General features: G+C 38.9%; 2 protein-coding genes across 3 annotated transcripts in view; one reads left to right on the plus strand and one right to left on the minus strand.

The window, feature by feature from the left end:
• BMX (BMX non-receptor tyrosine kinase) overlaps positions 1-1463 on the plus strand; it is a 56254-nt gene extending 54791 nt beyond the window's left edge. Inside the window, exon 20 of the mRNA XM_054581188.1 lies at positions 1333-1463. Coding sequence (XP_054437163.1) covers positions 1333-1407 — 75 coding nt within the window. The 3' untranslated portion in view covers positions 1408-1463. The remainder of the gene's footprint in view (positions 1-1332) is intronic.
• Positions 1464-4990: 3527 nt separating this feature from the next.
• Positions 4991-24009, minus strand: part of ACE2 (angiotensin converting enzyme 2) — a 39933-nt gene continuing 20914 nt past the window's right edge. The window contains exons 8-18 of one of the 2 annotated variants that reach the window (XM_054581190.1): positions 22717-22886; positions 19295-19521; positions 17019-17163; positions 14798-14896; positions 13948-14070; positions 13368-13540; positions 12408-12466; positions 9645-9745; positions 8696-8812; positions 6796-6990; positions 4991-5099 (exon numbers count right to left, since the gene is read on the minus strand). In XM_054581190.1, coding sequence (XP_054437165.1) covers positions 4991-5099; positions 6796-6990; positions 8696-8812; positions 9645-9745; positions 12408-12466; positions 13368-13540; positions 13948-14070; positions 14798-14896; positions 17019-17163; positions 19295-19521; positions 22717-22886 — 1518 coding nt within the window. The remainder of the gene's footprint in view (positions 5100-6795; positions 6991-8695; positions 8813-9644; positions 9746-12407; positions 12467-13367; positions 13541-13947; positions 14071-14797; positions 14897-17018; positions 17164-19294; positions 19522-22716; positions 22887-24009) is intronic. The other variant, XM_054581191.1, reaches the window with a different exon arrangement.

The following is a 24009-nucleotide window of genomic DNA, read 5'->3' on the forward strand; positions in this document are numbered from 1 at the left end:
ATACACACACAGTGGGACCAAAAGACCAAGGAGTTTATAATTATATATTATACATGTACAATATAAATATAGAAAAGTACAGGACTTACTGCTGTCTCCTGTCAGGTGGAGAAGAGGACTAAACAAGGGGATGAGAGTAAGTCAGACATCCTTGGCCTTCCCCACTCTAGCTCCAGGGGCTAGGACTGCACCCTCGGATGGAGGGGCCCCTGAACAGGCAGGAACTGCCTTCTTCCCTCAGCTGCTCCCCCCCAGGAGTGTGAATTGTGGCAGAATCCGTTGAGAGGGGATTGCAGAAACAACCCCCAGCTGGAGGCTCTGCATATAGTGAGCATTTGGTAAATTTTAGTTTCCCCTCATTTTACATTTTATTTTGCAACTTTTGGAAAAACATTCACAATTTTCATTAGATTGTGATTTATCTTTCCTGTACTTTTTTGCACAAAAGTAAACATGTATGTATGTGTGTTTTTGTTTTCCTTTCTTCCTTACCAAAAAAGTGCCAAATTTCTCTCCCCACGTGTGGCCCCTCTAGCCCTGTGCCTATTTTCCCACAATCTCACCACGCAGACCAGTGTCAAGATTCTGGATTCATGCCAACTGATAGATGCGAAATGGCATTTAGTGCAGCTTTCATATGTCCGTCTTTCAGTAAGAGTGAGGTATATTTTTAAGGACATCTGTGTATCTTTCTGAGAATTATGTGTCTTGCTTTTACCTTTTTTTTTCCTATCAGGTTTTTGTTTCCCCCACATCAATTTAAAAATTCCATTTATAAAATGATTGTATTTAGTTTATATTTTAACTTGGGAAATTTAACACCTTTATGTTATTGATTTGTCCCATTGAGAACAAACAATGTTTTTCTATGTGTTCAAGTCTAAGTTTGTATTTTTCAGCAGTATTTTAAAATTTTCCTTATTTGGGGGGTACATTTCTGTTAGTATTTTGTTTTGGTGTTGTTGCTACTGTAAATGGGGATTTCTCTTTCATTATACCTTCTCATTGGTTACTGTACATATATATTGATTTTGTATGATAATTTTACACACTGCTCTCCTGGTGAATTCCTTTATTATTTGGATTGGTTTTATCATTGATTCTCTTGGTTTTTCCAGGTATACAATCATATCTTATGCAAACAAAGATACTTTTACTTTTTCCTGTCAATTCTTAGGGCTTTAATTGTTTTTTTTTCTTTAGTAAAAATGTCTGTAGTGTTTCCACATTTTAAAAGTTGCTAGCTTTAGGACTCAGGTATAAATATTTACATATTTTATTTTTAATCACAACCTTCATAAACTAAGCCAAAGGATTTTGTCTTTTATTTAGCTTCCTGAAAAGCGTCCCACATTTCAGCAACTCCTATCTTCCATTGAACCACTTCGGGAAAAAGACAAGCCTTGAAGAAGAAAAGAGGTTTGATGGGAATGAATACAAATATTAGCCAACATCTTCATTTTTAAGGAAAGTAGCAAGGCACAGATGATGTAATCTAAGTAGTTCTTAGTGATATTCTGTGTGATGATTGTCTGTTTTATTATCTAGAAATGAAGAAGGTAGGAAACAAATGATATCCTTGAAATTTAGGTCAAATTAGTAATTTTGTTTATGCTGCTCTTATTATTAGACTTCCAAGCCTATAGCAAAAGCACATTTTCTGATTGCAATAGAGAGTAGGCATGTACCATGTGTAAAGTTTGAACAGAACTGAAAAATTGTTTGTTGGGTATTTGTTCTTTTCTTTATATTGTCACTCACATGATACTAACTAAATATGCTATTAATAAGTACAGAAATGTGGACATTTACTTCAATGTTCTCAATCTTTAGCATGCATGAGAATCAATGGAGAGTTTATTAAAACACAGATTCCTAGGAACTACCCCAGAGATTCTGGTAGAGCAGGTCCAAGTAAAGCCTTTAAAAAGCACCTTGATGTTACTGTGCAGTCGGTCAGAACTGCCCTAGGGGACCTCATTATGTGGCGGGCATCATTAGGTGCTCCATCATTGAATCCAAGTAACACCGTTCTCATCTGACATCTGGATCAGAACAATCACTCTTTATGTCACCATGTACACAAATAGAAAAGTAAAGGTGAATAATATTATCCCATAATATATTAACTATGTTTCACATAGAGCAAATATTAAAAGATGATGCTAAGATTTAACTTGGTGCCTTTTTCCTTACCATTAACCATTATCGATCTCAACTCAAGTGTAACCCTGATCTTATATCTAGGATTGATTAGATTGTTGCTTTCTAGTCATTTGAAATCCTTGCATTTGGGGCTCTGAGGTTTCTGGCCAGTTTGGTAACTAAAGTTTCTATTTCAGACTCCTATGTTGACAGAAAAGTGCAGAAGTGTGCATTTAGTTTCTCACGGCTATTACTAAAACATACTTTAGCTTTAAAACTCTTCCTCGGAATGCCCTTCACAGCCTGCTGCTGAACCCACAGTTTTCATTTCATTGGAATTTTTCTTTTTTAAATTTTTATTTTTAAATTTTTAAAATTATAACTCTATTACAGTTGTCCCAATTTTTCCCCTTTGCCCTCCTCCGCCCATCCCACCACGATCCAGCTCCCACAGTTAATCTCCACCCTATTGTCCCTGCCCATGGGTCATTCATACACGCTCTTTGACTAGCCCCTTCCTCTTCTTTCCACCATTATTCCCCTCCCCTCTGGCTTCTGACAGTCTGTTACACGTTTCCATGCCTCTGGTTCTATTTTGCTTGTTAGTTTATTTCTGGAGTCTTTCATTGACATTTCTATAATGTCAAGAAGGGAAGAGAGAGGTTATATGGAGGACACTATTACAATAAAAAGATACACCAATTAAGCCCTGCTACTTAACCTTCGAGCTGTAAGTTAACAATCTTCCTTAAGAGACATTCGTACCCTTTCTCATCCCATTCACTCCCTCATTCCCCTCAGCTTTTTTGAATGATCCCTCTTAGTTATTTATTTCTTGACATTTCAATAATGATTCCTTTCTTTTCAACACAATTGACTCATAATAGTTTTCTATTTTTTACAGAGGTACACAAATCTCAATTTATATTGAAACAAAATTTTAAAAGTAACCACTAGGGTACTTACACATTCAGCCAGCATTTATTTAGCATGTAATGCGTGCCAGGTTCTTTCCTACCTCTGCGGAAAGAAGGAACAACTAACATAGCCCTTCCTTCTCAGTGTGTCGCGATCAGCTCTCTGATCCTATCTACCAGGGATGGCAGCACAGACTGTGATCCCTGTCCAGAAAAATATTTCCCAGGCCCAAGCTATGTCTTACTGCCCCCCGCCCTGTGAATGTTGCTTTTCTTTCTTATTATTTTTATGTATTTTTTCAGAAAATAGTCATCCTTATAATTAAAGTAATTCATGCTTGTTGCAAAAGTTCAAACAATGCAGAATTGTCTACTGTGAAAAGAAACCAAAACCTAGCCTACAAACCTGGCTCCAAAAATCAAGTCAAGCAAGATTTTAAGGTCCTAGCAGAGGCTCATCAGAAAATAAGTCCAGTGATGCTAGGGGTAGCCAGGTAAAGGAACAACATGTATACTATTTAAAACATGCATAATAATTTTTAATGCCGTTCAACTGTGTTTAGTGGTGATACCTGGCATTTATTGTTGTTTTAAACCAGGGGACTGCTAACACTTCTTGGAAATGAAAAAAAAAGTTCATCCTCCCCTGACTTGGCTAACTGAGCCACCGTCATCATTTTCTCTATAGAATTTATTAAGAGCAAAGGTATCTAACATTATGTTGGTCACCACATAGAGTGAGTTGATGGGTAGAGTTTGGATATTTTCATCTATTTAATCTATTTTAAATCAGTCTTCAGGTATGTAGTGGATGCTGTGCTCAGAGCTGGGCTGGAGGCTCTGAGATACACATAAAAGCAGCATCATGTTTGGTTCTTGAGATACATAATCTTAACACAACTCTTTTTAGGCTGAATTTACAATTGCTTCATATAATAAAGAAATTTAAGAAATTCAGATACATTCCAAACCACTTGAGAGGTCAAGGGCCCCAGGCATTCAAACAGCAACCTAGTTGTCCCTAGAAGTGAAAAGAGCACAGAATCCACAGAAGCCCCAGTACGTAAGTATCCACGAGACCACAGGAGTGTGCAAATCTAGTATTTATTGAGTATCTACTTTGTGCTCAGCACTACCCAGACATTGTGGATAAATACAAAAGATTTAAGAGATTGAGTGCCTACTTCAGAGGGTGACATGCAATTGGGCTTTCCACTCACTCCACAGTTAGAGAGCAATGGAAGTCAGTTTCTACCAGGTGTGCTGTGCGGGAGGCATCATGGAGGCCTCAGGGGCTAAATAGCTTGGAAGTAAGAAGGCCACATCTTCTGACATTCTGGATTCTTCTCTCTTCTTTAGAATTGTCACCGAGAGGAAAGCACAGTCTAGTCCAATCATCATTGGGCAAATCACTATAGTACTTAGATTAATGTGAAGACAGCAAGTCATCCTTTACACTTGAATTAGAATAAAGTGAACAATATGTGTCATTATTAATCCCCGCAGCTCCATCGGTTCACATGCACCTTTCTTAAAAGCTATCCATCCAGATTCCATGCCAGGCTCCTACACTGAATCCTGCCCTATATGCCTTTTTCCCACAACTCCAGCAACACAACGGACATTTCTATTTCCATTACCCACGAACAGCCTGGGAGGCCAAAGACACACTTTCTCTGTTATTCTCAGAGATAAACATTTCTTTTAGGAAACAGGAGAAGTCAAGTTCTGAGGCAGAATTACGTAGTAAAAGCAATGCAAGTGAAGGGGCCCTCTCTCCATCATGTCTTCTTTGGACAGATTTCCTGAACAGAGAGAGCCATGGTGTTGATGTTTAATGACATCTTTATAATCTCATATTTTCTGTACTGTGAAATTAATGCTTATGTACAATAAAATCACCTCAAGAAGAAGTAAAACAGGTTTTTCTAAAAGGAAGTTTGCACATCATCACCATTTTGGAATCCTGGATTGTTTTCTCCTTTACTCAAATTCATGGAGGCATAAGGATTTTCTTCATTGCTTGCTTGATTTTTCCTGTTAAATAAAATGAAGTCACCTTAATATAGTGATGTTAGAATGACACTGCCTCCCTTGGACTCCACTGGCACTAGGCAATTTTACATGTCAACATCTAATCACTGGTGTATTTGTTTGTGTATGTCTCCTATTAATGGACTACAAACACCTGCAGTGCATTAGGTTCACTTCTTTAGCTTTGGTTGTCACCGTGGCTGGCAGAGCATAAGAGTCTGGTTAGGATATCAGCTCTGGAGTCAGAGGGAGGGGATCTCTGTGCCTCAGTTTGCCTATTCAGGAAATTATAGCAATTAATGAATGAAGTAATGCTGGCAGAGCACTGACAGTACCTGGCATGTAAACCTCATTAAATATTAACCATTATTATTTTTAGGAACTCAGTGGTCATTTAGCCAATTGCCTCATTAAAGAGCTCTCTACTGTATTAGCAGCTTTCAAAGTATAAAAATCAGGGTAGGACAGCTTTGTAGTACAATGACCAGCTTTGAAAACTGGATGTATATTCCAATCTGTTACTCATGAGCTGTGTAAACTTGAGAAAGTTATTTGGCCTCTCCGAATCTCAGTTTTACATATACATGAAGATAATTACATATTTACAGTATAGGTTTGCTGAAAACATTAATGTATGAAAGTACTGAGCCGGGTAGCCAGTCTTATTTTTCTGTGTACCTTCTAATAACATATTGTGTGTCATGAAGGAGATGTCCCAAAATAATATATTGAATGAATTAACTTTGGAATAGTATCTCATGGGCAAAACTTTAGTATGTAGAAGAGTGCTTCTCAAACTGTAATGTGCATACAAATCACCTGGAGGGTGTTTACCAAAATGAAGATTCTGATTCAACAGATCTATAAGAAATGGATAACTTGGTTGGCTTTATGAAGGAAACTTGGAGGCAAAGAGGAACAGAGGAATCCTGTATATCCTTTTGTGTTTTTAAAATTTTAACCATATGGATGTATTCTATTCAATACCTAATTTTTAAAATGAAGTTACTTTGGGGAACTGAAAAACTCCATATGGAAGAAAATTGAGCAAAATAGGCTAGTGCATGTAAAAATTACATCAAGAAGATATTTAAACAACCTGAAGTGCGCAGAGTTCTGTTAGGTGCTAAAACATATTATTAACCTTAATTACATAAGCCCAATGAAAGTAAATTATTTCACAAGACTAGGGAAAAAAATCTAGTGGCAGAATAAAACTGTAAACCAGGTCTCCAGTGATTAAAATCCCCAGTGGACTTGGATCTTCAACTCAAGAACAGATTAGATGGCACCTGACCCAGAAGAATGAAGATGATTAGAGAGTAGCAGTTTGAAACAAATCTCAGAGCTCATTCTTAAATGTTTCACAGTTCAAACACATCACCCTTGCAGTCTCTAGGGTCATGTCTAGACCCAGGAGGACTCATCAGTAATAATAACAGCCTGAGCCAGCCCACTGCTCCATTTACAGGGCCTCTTAGCAGTAGGGAAAGGATGCTGCAGCCGGGGTGGAGTTTACCAGGACATGCTGGTAAACCGCAGGCTGGGTCTCTACTGTGTGGCAGGGCTTGCCAGGAAGACGAAGTGCTGATGAAATGTGCTAATTGTCCTGAACAACCTACCACTTCCTACAAAATTTCCAGCTGATTTTCCCTGAACCTTTGTTTTAGGATAGATAAGTCTAGGAAAGGTCACTTACTTCCTTCGGTCTCTGATCCCGGTGAAGATGAGCACGGCAATACCAATCACTACCACTCCCATCACGACCCCAAAAACAATCAGCCATATGGTGACAGGTGGCTGGGAAGGGAGTTCCAGTTTAGGCTGAATACCCAGAAACTCCAGGCTGTTGTCATCCAGGAGAAAAGCACCATTGATACGGCCCCGGAACATCCTATTCCCAAAACAAAACACTTAAGCAAAAGAAACACTTGGGCAAAATAAAATGGGGTATAATTGCTTACTCCTTATATCACTCCTTCTGAAAGAACTTCATAAGGCTTATCCTAAGAACATACACCTTAAATAGCAGTGAAATCAAAGTAGATCATCCGGTTCAAGGAAAGATATGTTTTAATAATGATGCACCTTTAATGTCTTGCAACCTGGATTATGTTTGGCAACAGTTTCATTGGATAACTGGTTGCAGGTGTGGAAACATGCAACTAGATAGCATTTGTTCATTTGTGATGATTGTGTTGCAAAAGCAAGGTTAGCATATTTGGCAAGAACTTCCCTTCTGTCAGAGTATGTCTACAATGACTTTATATCAAATAATGGAAAAGAGCAATCAAACACACCTCTTCTACAAACGAACTGGGTCCTGTACCCAGTTGTGTTTTCCAAATAAAAGGTGTTGACATTTGGAACCAGCACTGGGGAGGAACAAAAGAAAAGGGGCTGTGCCAATTTCTCCAGCACCAGGATGGGACATGGTTGGATTTTATACATAAAAATGGATGAAGATTATTTTAAAAACAAAACAAAAACTAGTGAAATGGAGAATATTCTGGATCAAAAACCAAAGTGTCTGGCATCCCATCCTCCTACCGTTGAGTATAGTGCAGGTCAGGAAGTCAGGGCCCACCAAGGGAGGGAAAGAGGTCAAAGCAGAATTAGTCCTGTAACCCCTGGCAACCTTGGCCTGAAAGTGTTTCAAGTCATTCTGGAAACAGGAAGTTTGAGGTCCCCTGCAGCTTTCAGGAGGACTGGGCTTTTTCATGATGATCTCAGCTAGCACTCTCCCCCAAATGAGAGACAAATAAATCATTTGGAAGTAGTAGTGAGTCTCTGGGCGCGGGTAGGTTGTGCACTCACCTAAGCCAGATTTTCCAGGCACACACAGTGCCCAGCAGGTCTAAGTTCTCAGCTCAAGAGGGCCACCTACTGAGCTTCCTCATGTCAGGGCATCCTAAGCTTTCTAATACAAGGGAAACCATCGTCATCTACCCATTCTTCACTTTTGCTCTTTTGGGAAACAGCTGAGGCAAATTGGGCAAGCTGTTTCTTCTAAACGCCCACTGCCACAGCAAGTGCCTCTCTTTGTGTGGAGGCTAACCAGTGCCGAAGAAAATCCATGCTTGCCTATTATGTTTCAGACTTGGGTCAGTTGAATGAATCCTATATCCAAGTCCCCCTAGCAAGTGATGGTAATACCTGTCCATATCCCTTCTGTGTTTAAAACATCTTCCATGAGTGCCGGCCAGACTTTCTTCAGCCAGTACCTGCTGCCTTTGCCTGAGAGCATTCTCAGGCCACAAGATTCTGCCCTGCTTGCAGGCCAGAAGTACTGGGGAATCCATGTCACCTATAAGCAGTTCTCAACCAATGACCGGTGGAAGGTGGCAAATAAATATCCCAGCTCTACTGGAACAATTTACGTGCATATTATACACAGTCTTCCAGAATTCCCCATATATATATACACACACACACACACACACACACACATACACACACACACACACACACACACACACACACACACACACACACATATATATATATGACTAAGACCAGCGGGTGGTACACAGTAACAGCATACTCAATATTGCATTTGTTAAGCCCCTCAACCTTATAGTTTGAAAGTAAAATATCACCTGATGGCGTTTTCAACTTCACTTCTGGGAATGATGTCAGACATATTTTTAGGTGTAGTGACAAAGAAGTTGAAGGAGATTCTTGGTTTCAAATTTCTCACGTGCACATCCTCTACCCTGTGGAGAAGCAAAAGAAACATCTACCTTTGTAGCACAGAGGACACAATGAAGAGAATGAAGACTTCCGCTGGTAAAAAGGAGACTGGCAGAGGGCCACGGGGTTAAGTAGAGAAATATGGGGCAGAGCAAACAATGGAAGAATGTAGTTGTCCATGAAAGCATAACACTGTCCAAAGCACATGAACTTGGCTACATAAGTGGTGATGGCATGCCTTGGCACTATTGGTGCTGCCACTATATAAAAAGCATGTTTTTTTTCAATGACAGAGAAATTTCAAACTAAGAGCAACAGAAGAATCAGTGAGGAATCACTGGTGAGTCAGGATTGTGAAAAACAACACGGTGGGCAGTAGTGATTTAGTAACATGGACAGAGGTGGTGTGTTTACATCCTGCAATCTTGCCCCACTCAGCAGAACTGTCATGTTATACCCCCTGGTGTGGGCAAGGAGTGGGGTTTACAGTACAAAGTGATGAGACTGTGCTCTCACAGCTGCCAGAGTGATTCTAATCAAATCTAAGCCCAATCATGTAGCTCAGAACAAGAGCCCAAGTCCTTAGAATGGCTTGTGAGGCCCACATGAATTTTCTTCTCCCTTTCCAACCCCCATGTCCCAGTGCCGCCCTAACCAATGTACCTCCTACTTGTCTTCTGTTAGCTCACTCTGCTCCAGTCACACTGGCCGCCTTGCTGTTCAAAAGGTCAAGGATATTCATTCCTCAGAATCTTTCTACCTGCTACTTTCCTTGACTGAAACATTTTCCCCCATTGTCTGCATTACTGGCTAGCACTGGTTGTAGTAATCTGAAAGCATAGCAAATCAACTCACCCAAAAGGAGTCGTCTGCTTTTTCTCCTCTGAAAAATACCTTCTCATAGCATATGCAACTGATGACTGGAAGAAGTACATTTCATTGTCATTCCACTTATACTGCAAATTCAAAAGAAAAACACTGCTCAGTAGGAATCAGGATACAGGCAAGGCTTGCTAGCCCAGAAGGATTATTTTTAAATTTTCTAATATTTCAAAGATTCCTGATATTCATGAAGTCACTGGCCTCCAACCTGAGTGTGTGGCAGCATCACCTGGAGGCCTTGTTAAACCACCGCACACTGGGCCCCACCCTCAGAGTTTCTAATTAACAAAGTGATGAGACCCAAGAAGTTGTAGCTCTAACAAGTTCCCAGGTGGTATTGATGGTGCTGGCCAGGCAACCACACTTTAAGAACCACTGGATTCATCGATTCTTTTAGTTTAGTTTATTGTAACATGAAATAAACACTCTGAGGACAGGTCTATAGATGGGAGTCAGGCAAGTCATGTGTTTTGGTTAAAATGTCCATATATTGTAGACAAATATGCCAAGCTTTTACTATTTTTATAGTAAGTTCTCAAATATGTTTAAAAGAAAAAGAAATTTGAGGTTCAAAGGAAAAAATAACTCTTTGTAAACAAGGTAATTTATTTGTTCTTGTTTTTCAGTGCTGAACAAGTGGTTTGTGTCAAATGGTTTGTGTATTTGCATAGTCTATGAAAAACTTGACAGGAAAAAAAAAAAGCATTCACTCTTTTCTCCAGTAGCTGGCAGTAGAGGTTAATAAATGGGACAAATATTGTATCTCCCCTTTCTCTTTTAAGAAAAGCAATTAGACAAGGTTCCACAAAAGAATTGTGGAATTTTGTACATTATTAGCTTCAGCTTGATATCACTCAGGCTCTGGAAAAAGTTCCTTTAATATTAATAACATTATTAATATTTACTACTAAAATATTCTGGTCTTTCTTTCTTTCTTTCTTTCTTTCTTTCTTTCTTTCTTTCTTTCTTTCTTTCTTTCTTTGACACAGCAATCAGTGCTCTGTTGTCAAGGCCCTTCCCTTAGATTTGTCTAAAATAGGTGTCAGAGAGAAAAATAAAATACAAACATCGAAACAAAGTGAAGAAATCCCAACAACCACCAGGGGAAATCAAAGACTTAACAGGTCTTGACACAGGCCTGGGCAATATCCGACGTTTTCTTGTAGAAACTGGCCTCATCTGGTTGTTATTTCTATATTTAAAAAAAAAACTAAAGGTTGAGTTATCAAAAGATCCAATTGGACTTTTCCATGAAATAGCTTGAGTTGAACAGAACTTCTAGCCCTGGTATGTAGTAGGTGTGCTGGAAGTATGGTTCTGGTCTCATCAAAGGAGACTTTTGCTCAGTGAATTGGCCTCAGAATGTTCAAACCTCCTAAAGACTTTACCAATCCCTTGCTGCATGGAAAGAACACGTGGGACAAATGTCAATAAAAAAAAGGAGAAAATCGAGAAGGAACCTGATCTGCTGGATACTTTAATTAAAATTTATTAGGTCAAGGGAGAGCTAATAATGACAGAAAGAGAAATTATCCCACAGACACTCAATGATTGTTAAGAAAATAGGAAGTTGAACTTTGAGGGTTTCAGAAATGCTGTCCCTCTATTTTTATTATTTCTTTCTTAAATGTTCATTTTTATTTCTACTATGTTATTTATATTCAGATGTCTTACTTATTTATGAAAATTACACTACAACTACTGTGGAGTCTTGGATAATATTTAACCTCCCAAGAAAAGTAAGGGGATAGAAATGCAACCTTTGGATCTATCCAGTACAAATATCAATTTACTATAGCACTTTGGATTGTTTTATTCAGTAGCCCCAGATTGTCCTTTAATCCTGCAGAGCCTTCAGGATGCCATGTCCCACCCAGGCCTTTGATCCCCATCTGCCTGAGACAACGCTCTCCTCTTTACCTACCAAAGCCACTACCTTCACACTGACTAACCTGAAACAGGTGTTGAGAAGAAAACACTAGCTGATTAAAGTAATTCACAAGAAGGTATACGTAATATCATCGTAAAACATTGTTATCCCAAAATGCACACGGAAAGCTTTCAAACTCTTGATGGCACACCCAGAGCAATTAAATCAGAATCTCTGGGAGTGGGACTGAAGCATTAATATTTGTAAAACATCCCATATGACTTCAGTGTGCAGCCAGACTTAAGAAACTGTTCTAGATCAGTCTTTATTGTGTACACAAATGACCTGGGGCTTGTTCAAATGCAGGTTCTGGTTAGGGAGGTCCTGGGCTGTGGCCTAAGATTCTGCATTTTAACAAGCTTTCAGGATGTAGATGATTGACTAAAGCAAAACAAAGCAAAGCTTCCTACATTACTTCTAAAAACAAACATTCTATCAAAACATAACCATGTTCTCCTGAAATACAAGTAATGGTATTAAGAGTAAATTGTAAGGGTGGGTATTTAAATATCATTTTCTATTTGGATGTTTCCTTATATATTTAAATATTATTTAAATTTGGATGTTTTCTCATTGGTCTTCATAGTACCTTCAAGGCAACAAGGAAAAAGTAGACATAGCCAATCCAATAAAGAATATGCTACTGAAAACAAACAAATGAAAGCTGAAGGCCAGAATCTGGGACCTGTAGTTCCTAAGAGAACTACGTGGGCTCTCACCTTTTAGACCACACTGGAATGGGCTTACTGTATCCTAATTAAGAGGGTGCACTGAAAATTGATAAACACACTGTCCAGAATACTTACTGCTTCATTTCCAAGAGCTGATTTTAGGCTTATCCTCACTTTGATGCTTTGGTCAGCATCTGATGAAAGAGAAATCACAGACTATAGTTACAAATCACAGATTGACCATGTGTGTTTATTTCCCGCCCTCCCCCCACGACCCCACTAAATGATAGTAAAGGAATTTTTTTAATGTATAAATACACTTTTGGAAAACAAGAAGTAGTAGAGGAGTTGCAACTGCCTTCTCAACAGTCAGGAGGCCATGGCCTTATGTGTGCACAGAGACTGAAGACCTCAAACGTTCCAGAAAATCCTGGAGAGGTTTGGGATTCAGGTACAGTGGGAGGTAGATAGAAGATACCAACTATTCCAATATATCTATTCTTTTCAATCTCATCCCTTTGCTGCTTTTCTGGATTGAATCTACTGCTTCCTCGTTTCTCTGTCTTCTTTCTTGAATTAACTTTTTCCCAGCAATTACTTTCATATTTCTAAACAATTTGTTTATATTGTTATTTCTTTCTTGGTTAGTTTTAGACATGTACTTCTGCCTACCCTTTCACCATCCTTTGTCCCTAAAAGCCCAAAAATAAAGGATATAAGATAGTATATTACTTGGCTCTGTAGACATAATGATGTAAATATTGATAATTTCTTCACTAAAAATCATTACTAAGCTTTATTGTCTTTGAAGAGCAGGATTCAAGTACAGTGGGTTGGGAACTGTTATATTCTTTTATTTTCAATATTAGGCTAATAAAACAGGAGGGGGTAGTTTCCCCTGTACATAGTAGGTACTCAAAAAACATTGTTTCCTCCCCCAATAAAATGATGGTTGCCATCATAGCAGTTGGAAGCAGGGTCTGCTCAGAGCGAAAACATACTCTGCTATGTCTCAGCCCCCTAAGACTGGGGCCAGAGAAGACTCAGTGAAGCAGAAAGGGAGCGATCTGAAATGTGTTAACTCAGTGAACTTACATGGACTCCGGTCGGTGCGCCATCCAACAAAAGAATTGTTGTTCTGCTCCTTCAGCCAGTTAAACAAAGGCTTAAAGTAGTCAAGCAGTGGTCTTGCATTTATTTTCTTTTCTCCTACAATATTTTCCAATGCAAACGTCCAGGGTTTCGATTTTCCAAGTTCCAGCATTTTGCTACATGAAAAAAGGGAATAGGTTCAGGGCCTTTTGAGGAATTTCAGATGTACACAATATTTACATGTCTGATCTATGGTTTCTCCTTTCTGGCTTTGGTAAGTTTGCTCCTGGCACATAAGAAAATAATGCATGTTAATGGATGTATTCATACTTCGATCACTTTTCCCTTCCAATTACTATGAAGAAAATTCTGTAGTAATGACATGGAGAAAGGAGGTGGCCTGTTCAGCTACCACATGGTCTAGGTTCATGTGTGACCACAAAATAAAAATTTAATTAGTGAACTAGGACATTTTGAGGCCTAAACTTTTCTTTTTAGGAAAATAAATCAAATTTAAAGCTAGACATGGAAATTAGTAATTCTGGATAGCAGCAGAGGTACCACATTTTGAAGCGTTTCTTACCGCAGTTTTTCCCCAGCTGCAGTGGAATTTGAAATATCACATTTATGCAGGGGACCTGTATGTTGAGCTGTTCGACAAAGGGCTTCTTGAAACTGGAATTGAAAAATGGTCCTTGTGTAATAACTGTAAAAGAGACAAATAAACAGAAAAAGCAGGCCCATGTTTAGTTAATGTAGTAGAGTCATAGATTGGGGCATAGATTTAAATTCTGAGACCCTAGTAATCAAAGACATAATCATCAAACCTCTTTCTCCAGAAAGACCCAAACATGAATACTTACAGACTCATTATAACCTACTTGTATTCCTGTATCAGGTGATAAAAAGGCAGTATTATTTTGTTAAGTATTAGCTCACATTTGCATTGTGTTTCACAGATTTATAGCCCTCTCATATAAATGATACCAATCAATCCTTACAGCAGGTGAATAATATTACTTTCTCTGTACAAATAAAAAAAACTGAGGCTCAGCAAACTCAAGACCTGGGGCTAATAGCTGAAGAACACAGGTTTTCGCACTTCACGTTAAAAATGCTTTCTTTTACAATCATTCTGAACTCTACCAGTAACAAGAAGACAAACAAAAATACTTGTTTGTTTTCTCCCAAAGATACTATAAATTCCTTGATGGTAGATAAAAGATCTCACACAATTTTACTTAACACAATAAATTGTGTTGAGTTAAACTGCATAGAAACTGATAATCTATTTTGAGGTTTTAGAGGGGGAAGGCAGGTATAGATAGAAAGAGAAATTACAGCCATTGCTTCATAGATCCCTATTTCTCTACCATTAGCACAGTTGTCCACAAGCCCCACAAGTTAAACAGTGAAAAGAAACTGTAATTTACCGGATGAATGAGTAATCATTAGCAACGTGGAACAGAGATGCGGGATCACAGTATGTTTCATCATGGGGAAAAGGTTCCATCACCCCAACTATATCTCGCCTATGGGGGAGAAAAAAGATACATTAGCTGTGGATTGCTCACCAGGAGAAGGGACAGTTGGATGCAGCTAGTGCTGTTTCATCAGCCAATGGTACTAGAATTGGTTGCCAGGTGAAATAAAAACAGTGCCAAAATTACAAACTACAGCTCATTATGTGGTTTTCTCTTCCGTTTTTAATTCAGCCAGAGTATACCATTGGAAACTAACTGTGTCTTCAAAACAAGGATTCAGTAAAGTGCATTGTGTGGCCAAAAACATACAGTGGAAGTCCTAATAACTCCTCTCTGGCACCACAGTTCATGTGCTCCTGGCAGACAGAATTGTATAAAATTGAAATCTCCCTTATTCTTCAAGGCTAGCTCAAATGTCTCCTTTTATGAGGCCTGCCCCTGTTCCCATCCGCCCACCAGTACAGTGAACCTCTCCAGCTCCCTTAGCCTTCTCTAGCTGCACCTCCTTTGCCATTTCTCTCTCCATTTTAGAATTATCCACATACACCTCCTTGTTCCCTTTGAGACTGGAGCTCCTAGAGGGCAGGGCTGTGTCTTGGTCACCCCTATAGCTCCAGTGTAAAACATGGTGTCTAATGCTAAGGAAAAATGTCATGTGCATTTGCTGAGTGAACGGAGTAATGAATGCATTAATGAGCCATCTTAAGGGTCTGATTCCATGTCCCTTTAGAAATAAACTAAAAGGATCAAAACATGACTCATTTAGAATAAAGCTAGGGCAATCATGCATTTGGCATTGTTTAAACTTAATGCATTTGTCCTATCTGACTGTGGAATGATTATAAACACACTCTTAGTAATACTCAGACACTAGAAATCCCAAGTAGGATTTATGTTAACAAAGACAATATTGGCCAAAAAAAAGTGGCGCTGAGTTAAACTTCTGGATATGGGGCTGAATGCTATATAGGTAGATCTTCACTACAGAAAGGAAAAATAAGAAAATTTTAAAAAAATGGCAGCAGTCTGACTAATAGATGGTGGGGAAAAGATTTTCCTTTCTTCTTCCCTCCCTCCCTCCCTTCCTTTCTTCTTTCATTCCTTCTGCCTTTCCTCTTCCTTCTTTCCTGTATTCTTTTGTAATCGTTCATCTAAAACCCATTTATTTCATATCCACATGCATCAGGCACTGTCCAAGGCACTTAGAAAACAGTGACAAACGATGGAGTGCTAAAACTATTGAAAGGGATCATTATCTGTTGCTCAAATATGCCAAGCTCTCTCTAGCTTGAAATTATCTCTGTTCCCCTCTACATATACCTGATTAACTCCCACACCTTTCTCAGAGCTCAGCTTGGATGCCTTTCCTCATCTGACCCATCAGATTGGGCCTTCGCTCTCCCCTTGGCTGTTCATGAATCTCCATTCCCTCCCATATCACAACACAATATGTTGCAGTGGTTTTATTTTCCACATCCCTCCCTAGTAACCATAGACTAAAGTTCTTTGAAGTCAAGGACAACATCTGAAATGATCGGCATCAGATACCCAGGGTTTTGCCTAAAATGTGGAATCAATATATCTTTGTTTAAAAGAATAAATAGAATGAATAAATTGATGACTTCCTAAATAATATCAGAGTTTAATGGGTGACCAAAAACTCAAAAAGACAGAGTGTGAGAAGTTGTGTCCTCTGACCGTGCTTGGGTGGGGGGCAGGGCCAAAAAATATTATCTGAGGAGAGGGCACCCAAATAAAGACTTAAAAAAATGGAAGCACTTAATGTGTGCTGGTGCTGGTGGTGGTGTGTTTTGTGTGTGGTGATGTATTTCCCTGCCCTAAATGCACTTCTCTCTTATTTTCACATATTTAGCCCCAGCTCAGCAGATTACAATACAATTGTTGAAATCCAAGTTATTCTTATTACAATTAATTTTCTGAGAACCCCAATCCTAGTTGTTTTAGATTGGATTATCACAGAAGCAGACTCTGAGACAAGGTCTTGAGAAATGACCCCAGGAAATACTGGCAAAGAAGTGAGGAAGTGAGACAGGGAAAGAAAAGCAGCTCTTAAAAGACATGTTATCAAGCAAATTACCAGTCAATCGCTTTTAAATAAACAGCAAACTCATGAGAAAATGTTTTACACATTGCATATTCATTGACTTACTTCATCTCCCACCACTTTTTCGTCCACTGATCTTTGGGAATTTCACCCTTAAAGACCATCCACCTCCACTTTTCTAACATGAAAGTAAACGGTAGAGTTCCAACAATGTTAAGTGCTTGTTTCAGCAGGAAGTTTATCTCTGTTTCTGAAAGTAAAATAGAAAAGGATAAATATTAAGATGAGGATGACAGATGTTTTGTGTTGGATAATTGTCCAATCCCAAAATATTCTTCAAGATATAGTTACCATAAGGATGGTTACATAAGAAATATTGACAGTTGATGTAATAATATGCATATATTCATTTTCTCAGCTAAGGGACTTGGGGTAAAATGAAGTCTTGGATAGGACAGATGAAATAAACTCACAAGTAACCCCTAGTCCTCATTTTTTAAATTAGTTTCAATTGTCTTCCTTGAATATCTATTATCAGAACTTATTGAAGTTACTTTATCGACTTTTACAGTCTTACTGTTTATTTTTGTGAAGTTTTATGAAGGCAGTGACTGGTAATGTTTCATTCAAGACTGTATACCTAGCATGGTGTCTACCACATGATGCCCTCTGTGTTTTTGTTAAATAAACAAATAATAAACAGATGTGGTCAAAAGCCAGCAAACCACACAGTAAAACAAACAAACAAAAAATCAAAAAGAACCTCCATAGAAGAAACAATTTACTGGATAATTGGAAGTACAATGTATTTTAAGTGTACTGACATCTTCCTTACCTGAGTTTAAAATGCTTTAAGAAATTATGGTATTTCACTTATCCTTTATTAGTCATATATAAAGGCAGTAGAGCTCACTCCAGTGTACAAAGAGGGCTCACTGAAATGTAAGCAGGGGATATTCTCTACTTGGCATACCACTCTATCTCTAGTGTCTAGAAATATGCCTTGCACATAGTATGTGCTTAAGAAATATTTTTGGAAGAAGAAAGGGAGAGAAAGAGGGAAGGCAGGAGAGAAAGAACAACGGAACTAATTTAACATCATGTACTAATCAGGGGCAGGGCCAAGAAAAGGAGTTTTCAAACCAGTGGTTTCACCAACCATGTTTAGTACTGTCTTTGTGATTCAACCATCTTTTCCTGCTGTCAAGAATTTTTTTTTAAATTATAAAATAAATAATTGTCTATTAATTGACTTGAGAGTGATATTTTAAAATTAATAAACAGGTGTAGTTATTGTGAACTCCCTTCTCTTTGTTTCTCCCTTTATGGGGGGATGCAGCTATGAGTCTATTACCTACTGAGTCTGCTTACAGTAACTTTTTCAGACATGATGATAGCTTTACACTGACCTACTCCCAAGCTGCTCATGAGCGCAGTAAGGTCTGGAGCCAGAAATCAAGGCAAAGTGAATTGCCCACACAAGAATTGAGCTCATGACCATGACTTCATTGACCAAAACTTCCAACCACCAGAGCTAACATGAGAGGACAGAATACTCAAAAGAGAGAAGCATATTTAGCTTTTAGTGTCCTTTTACAGAGAAGAATCAGAAGTCATGGTATCCTCACTGAAGAATCTACATCTTGTGAACATTTGTTGTGTTCTAGCAAGTCTAGGTCATCCAAAGAGAAACAGGCTACCTCTAGCAAAGTTGTTGAAAAATAGCATGGATCTGAGGGGATGTTATGAGGGCAAATACATGCTTCTGTTGGATTAACAAAACATTTCAGTCCCTTCCAATCTTGGTATTTTACCACCTGTTCTTTTAGAACTCCCAAATTTCAAGGTACCCTTTATTTTGCATAATGTTATAGAAAAAGCTTTAGATTAGAGCCCTCGTTCTGGTTTGGCCATGTTGCTTTTTGACCTTGGGCTGGTTACTTTCCCTCTCTTGTCTTCACTTTGCTTCCTCTGCAAAGTGGTTTTTAGAATCTGTTCCCTCTAACATTTTGGGAAGTTTTTACCTAGAACCAGAGGGATCTAGTCAGAATTCTGACACTAATTAGCTAGGTGATCTTGGATAAGCCATTTCACTTCTGTGGGCCTGTTTAAGCATCATTTAAAAAATCTCCCATTAGATGTTTCTTAGAGTCCCAACATCATTCATTCAGTTATCTCTCTTATGTCCTTTACAAAGATGCAAAACTACAAATTGGCGTGTCATGATAAATACTTAATTTTTTAGCCAGTAGCAATTCCCAGTTACCCATAAATACCTTTATGTGGCAAAAATTAAATATATCCTATGCATGATAATAAATATCTTTGCCCACATCAGACTAAAGAATCTCCAAAACAAGCCATGACAAAAATGTCTGTACCATAGTCTTCAGGATAATTCTGTGCCAGAAGACCCAGGTCTTTCAAATGCTTAGGTGTAGCTGCAGAAAGTGACATGATTTCCCCAACAGCTTCATGGAACCCTTCATTTGCTCCATTTCTTAGTAGGAAGGGTTGTTTGGCATATGCCATGTCATACTGGATGTGTCCCATCTCATGATGAGCTGTAAGGTAGTCGTCCATTGTCACCTTTGTGCACATCTTGATCCTGCGCATAAATGGACAAGATTAAAACAAATTTCATTGAATAATTACAATAGAGTTGTGTGGGATTTTGGTAGCATGAATCATCTTTCCAAAATTCACTCACCAATGAATTGTGAGGACCTACCTTTTAGATCCCAGAAACTATACTAGGTGCTCAGTATAAAGTGATGGGCAGGGCTGAATCTTTTTGTCTTGCTCACAGACTAACAGAAAGAAAGATAAATAGAGTCCTCTACTACAAAAACTCTGAGACAAATACTCTATAAATGATTAGTAGGAATGGCTTTGGGTATAACAATGAGTGAATGCAGGCACAGTCTCCTAGAAACACCAAGAAGGGCATAACTGAGGATGCAATGAGCAATCGGGACCCTGATTTTCCAGGTAGAGGGCAGGGAAGGACAAGAGTTTTAAATTCCTGGAGGAGCTCAGTGAGAAAGACTTAAGAAAAGAATGTGCTCTTCAGGACACTGAGCATTTTGGTATAGCCAGAATAGAGAAGTAACAAGAGAAGGGTCTAGAAATTGACAGTTGGTGATCATTAGCAGTGGATGAAGTCAGGCAGTGGATGTGGTGGTCCATGAAACAGGTATAGGTAGAATGTCAAGAAAAGAGGGCCAAAGACAAAGCTCTAGGAGGTCCCAGCATGTACAGAGTGGGAGACGAAGTTGGTTCAGAGGAGATGGAGAAAGACGTCAAAGAAGTCCAGAAGAGGATGGCAATGCAAAGGCCAATGAAAAATAGCATTTCAAAGACAACTTGTAAATGTTATCTAATGCTGCTGTGGCCCAATGAAATTAGGACTACATTTGGCAGTTAGGTAGTGGTCCTTCTCAACTTGGCAAGGACAATTTCATTCAGATGAATGTGGGGGCATCATATTTCAGTCAGTTCCTAAATTAATTTTCCTACTACTCTGACTGTATCATCTCCCTGATAAATACCCTTTGGACTCCCCAGTGCTTAAGAATGAACTCAACCTCCTTTATATACCCCAACATGACCTGCTTTTCCAACTTGGTTTTTCTCCATCCTTTTTTGAAACAATTATAAGAATAGCTACTATATATGTAATGTCTACTGTATGTAAGATCCTGTGCTATGAAACTTACATACATTTATTTGTAAGCCTCACTCAGTCCTAGAGTCAGTAAACTATGGCCTGCGGCCTACTGCTTGTTTTGATAAATAAGGCTTTATTGACGCACAGCCACATCCATCTGTTTATGTGTTTTCTAGGGCTATTTTCACACCACAAGGGTAGAGCTAAGTAGTTGCAATAGAGACCTGCAATGCCTAAACTATTGGGTTGGCCAAAAAGTCCATTACAGTTTTTCCATAAAATAAAAGACACATTTTTCACTTTCACCAATAACTTGATTGATTTGGATATTTTGAGTTTGTCAGCTATGTTCTGCTATTGGATTCTAGTGGGTAGAGGCCAGGGGTGCTGCTAAACATCTTCCAATGCACAAGACAGCCTCACAGCAGAGAATTAGTTGATCAAAATGTCAATAGTACCCAGAAAATTTCCACTCTTGACATGTTCAATCATTCACAGCACCTTCTCCATACACGGTACGGTTTTTTTGTGTGTGTGTTTCAGTTGCATTTTTACCTTTCTTGAAATAATAAATCATAATACTCCAAAAATGTTGCATATTTTCTTCCATCTTCAATATTAAAATGGCTGCATGAAAATTTACCAATTTTGATAAGTTTTTTCTAATTGCATGCTGATAGGACAGCTGTCACAATACAATCTAACAAAATTGTTTCAGATGAAGTTAAAAACAACTAGGCACTACTAATGCCATCATATGGAAAAAACATAATGGACTCTTTGGCCTGACCATTTGCAGAAAAGGGTTTACTACCTGGCCATTTTTACTACCTGATCATTTACAGAAAATGGTGGCCAACTGCTACTGTACTGGATGGTGCTGGATTCCTGCCCAGATCTACTTTACCAGGCAGATTCACCCATCTCCCAGCTGCCTGAGGTGTATCCCTTAAAGGCCAATAGCTGCTTCCTTCTTCACTATCTTTGGCTAAATGTGAGGTGCCTCAACAGGTAGGTCGCGTTCCCCCCACTCAGGTCATGTTCCCCCAACTCAGGCAGTCCACAGTCAATGACTGACTAATATGGGGGTACCTATTAGTCCGTTGCATACACCTTGTCCCAAGGTGTGACCAACTCTGGTTCAAGTCTTGCTCCAGAGAGCCCTGTGGGATGAGGCTGAGGCAAGTCTTCAGCTGAGACTGCATCCTTACTTAAATCTTTCACCTGCCCCATTCTGCTTCCCTCACTCCCCTTTGCCTGAGAGCTGTCCCACAGTGCAGCACTTGTAAAGAATCTTCATCTCAAGCTGGGGAATCCAACCTAAGATACTCACAAACCTGCAAACTGGGAATTACTATTCCACTTTATAGATAAGGAAACTGAAACCCAGGAAGGTTAAACACCTTGCCCAAGGTTGCCTAGTCATTAAGTGGCACCTGGGATTTGAAACCCTGTGCCCAGTTTGCCCTATCACACAGAACCTTCTTCACAGCCTTTTTTTCTAGTCTAATCTGCTGACTCTGGGACACAGTGCTAGGTCCTGCCTCTCTGCATTTAATCCTGCTATTCTCCCAGCCTAGGGTACTCCTCCCAGCTCTGTCTGGCTGAACACTTCTTGTCTTTCAAGCCCAATTTAAATACTACCTGAAAAGCCCTGTCTGAGCCTACCTGCTATTCCAGGTGTGGTCAGCTGTCTTCCAATTCCCCCCTTGAGCGTTCTCTATTTCTCTTATGATACCACCACTTTCTTTTATCCCAGCTTATTTACCCACCTGTACTGTCTCATCCACATGGAAGGAAGAATCAATGGCTGAATCACACATCCATCTCATATAAATCTTAGCACCAAAACTTTCCTAATGGGGGCACCACCATACCCGTGACTATGCAACTCTAATGGGTGCATATTATTTCAAATGAGTCAAATTGTTCAAAGATTCAAGTTAGGGCCTGCTGACCATCCCCCTTTTCTGGGAAAGCCCAGACGTGCTCTCATGGACTCCCAGCCTTCATTAAAGGGAAGTTCATTCATCTCTTCTGTGCTCAGAGAAGCAGAGAAGGAATTCAAATTCATCCTCTTTCCTTCCTCCATTGACTCCCACTTTAGTATCAGCTTTGTATCAGCCTTGCTACCTGAAGTCATTGTTCCCCAGGTCCCAAGCTGTGGGATGGCAGACCACTTCCCGGCCGTCATCTGGCTTAGTTAGCATGGAGTTATCCCAGAATCCTTGAGTCATATTAAAAAGGCCAACAGACACAAAGAACTTCTCAGCCTCTTTGAATATCTTCTTTGCATCCCAGGACTGGAAAATAAGAACAGCATTTAATTCTAGCATTAAAATAACAGCATTCTCTCTCTTGGATATGTACATACGCATAACCTTTCTGGATGGCAATTGGACAACATGTATGGGCAGTGTTCAAAGTATTTATATTCTTTCTTTTAGTAGTCCTGTCTCTAGAAAACTAACCTAGGAACTTCTCAGAAATTAGGTCAAAGAATTAAATTTAAAATGATTTTTGTTTATTATTGTTTTAATTAATATATATTTGACATATAATATTGTATAAATTTAAGGTGTACAGCATGTAAAATGATTTTTAATAAGAAAAAACAGAAACAACCAGTAGAATGGTTAAATAAATAATGATGACTATGAAATGGAAAATATAATAAATTAACAAGTGAAAAGTAGAATATGTAAACCACTTATATAGTATATAATCTTAATGAGAAAATGCATGAAAATATTCACAGACTAGGTAACATTATGTGTGATGGGCTTTTTGTCTTTATTCTTTATATTCCAAGTATAAGCATAAACAACAATAACCTCTTTGCTAAAAGCTATTTAATGCAAGCCAACAATTACTGAGTGAGCTCCTTCAAGGAGTAAGGCCCTGATGCTAGGTTCAATGGGTGGAAGATGCAAACATTAACATGAACATGAAGTCATAGGCTTTTGGAACCAAAAAGGCCGACATGTGACCCAATAGCCAATGTGTAGTTGGGCCTTGACTTCATAGACTTTATGGAATCTAAACTTCAGAATATTCTGGAAGCAGAGAGAGGCAGCAGGAGATGTTTCCCACCCAGCAAACTGTTCTGCCAGCCAGTGTCCCTGGAGCTGACATTTATTTGGAGATAAGGCCTATATCAGGCAAACTAAGTTTGTGTAGCTGACATATACTTCATGAGTCACTTCTGGTAACATAGAAAATGTCTTCTGATCTTGAAGACCAGTAAAGTCTGGAGCCCTGGGGATATTAAACAGGATATGACACGATGGCTTTTTAAAAGTATTGACGTATAAAGGCTTAATGTCAGGCAATATTGGTATTAATGAGTATGCCTTTCTTGAGCAAAATGAATGTATACCAAAACAGTGTAGACTATTAAGAACAGTTAACGTCTGTTAAATAAAC

Source organism: Pteronotus mesoamericanus, unplaced genomic scaffold, assembly GCF_021234165.1.
Source record: "Pteronotus mesoamericanus isolate MK-2021 breed Mesoamerican mustached bat unplaced genomic scaffold, CSHL_Meso_final contig_65, whole genome shotgun sequence".
Lineage (NCBI taxonomy): Eukaryota > Metazoa > Chordata > Mammalia > Chiroptera > Mormoopidae > Pteronotus > Pteronotus mesoamericanus.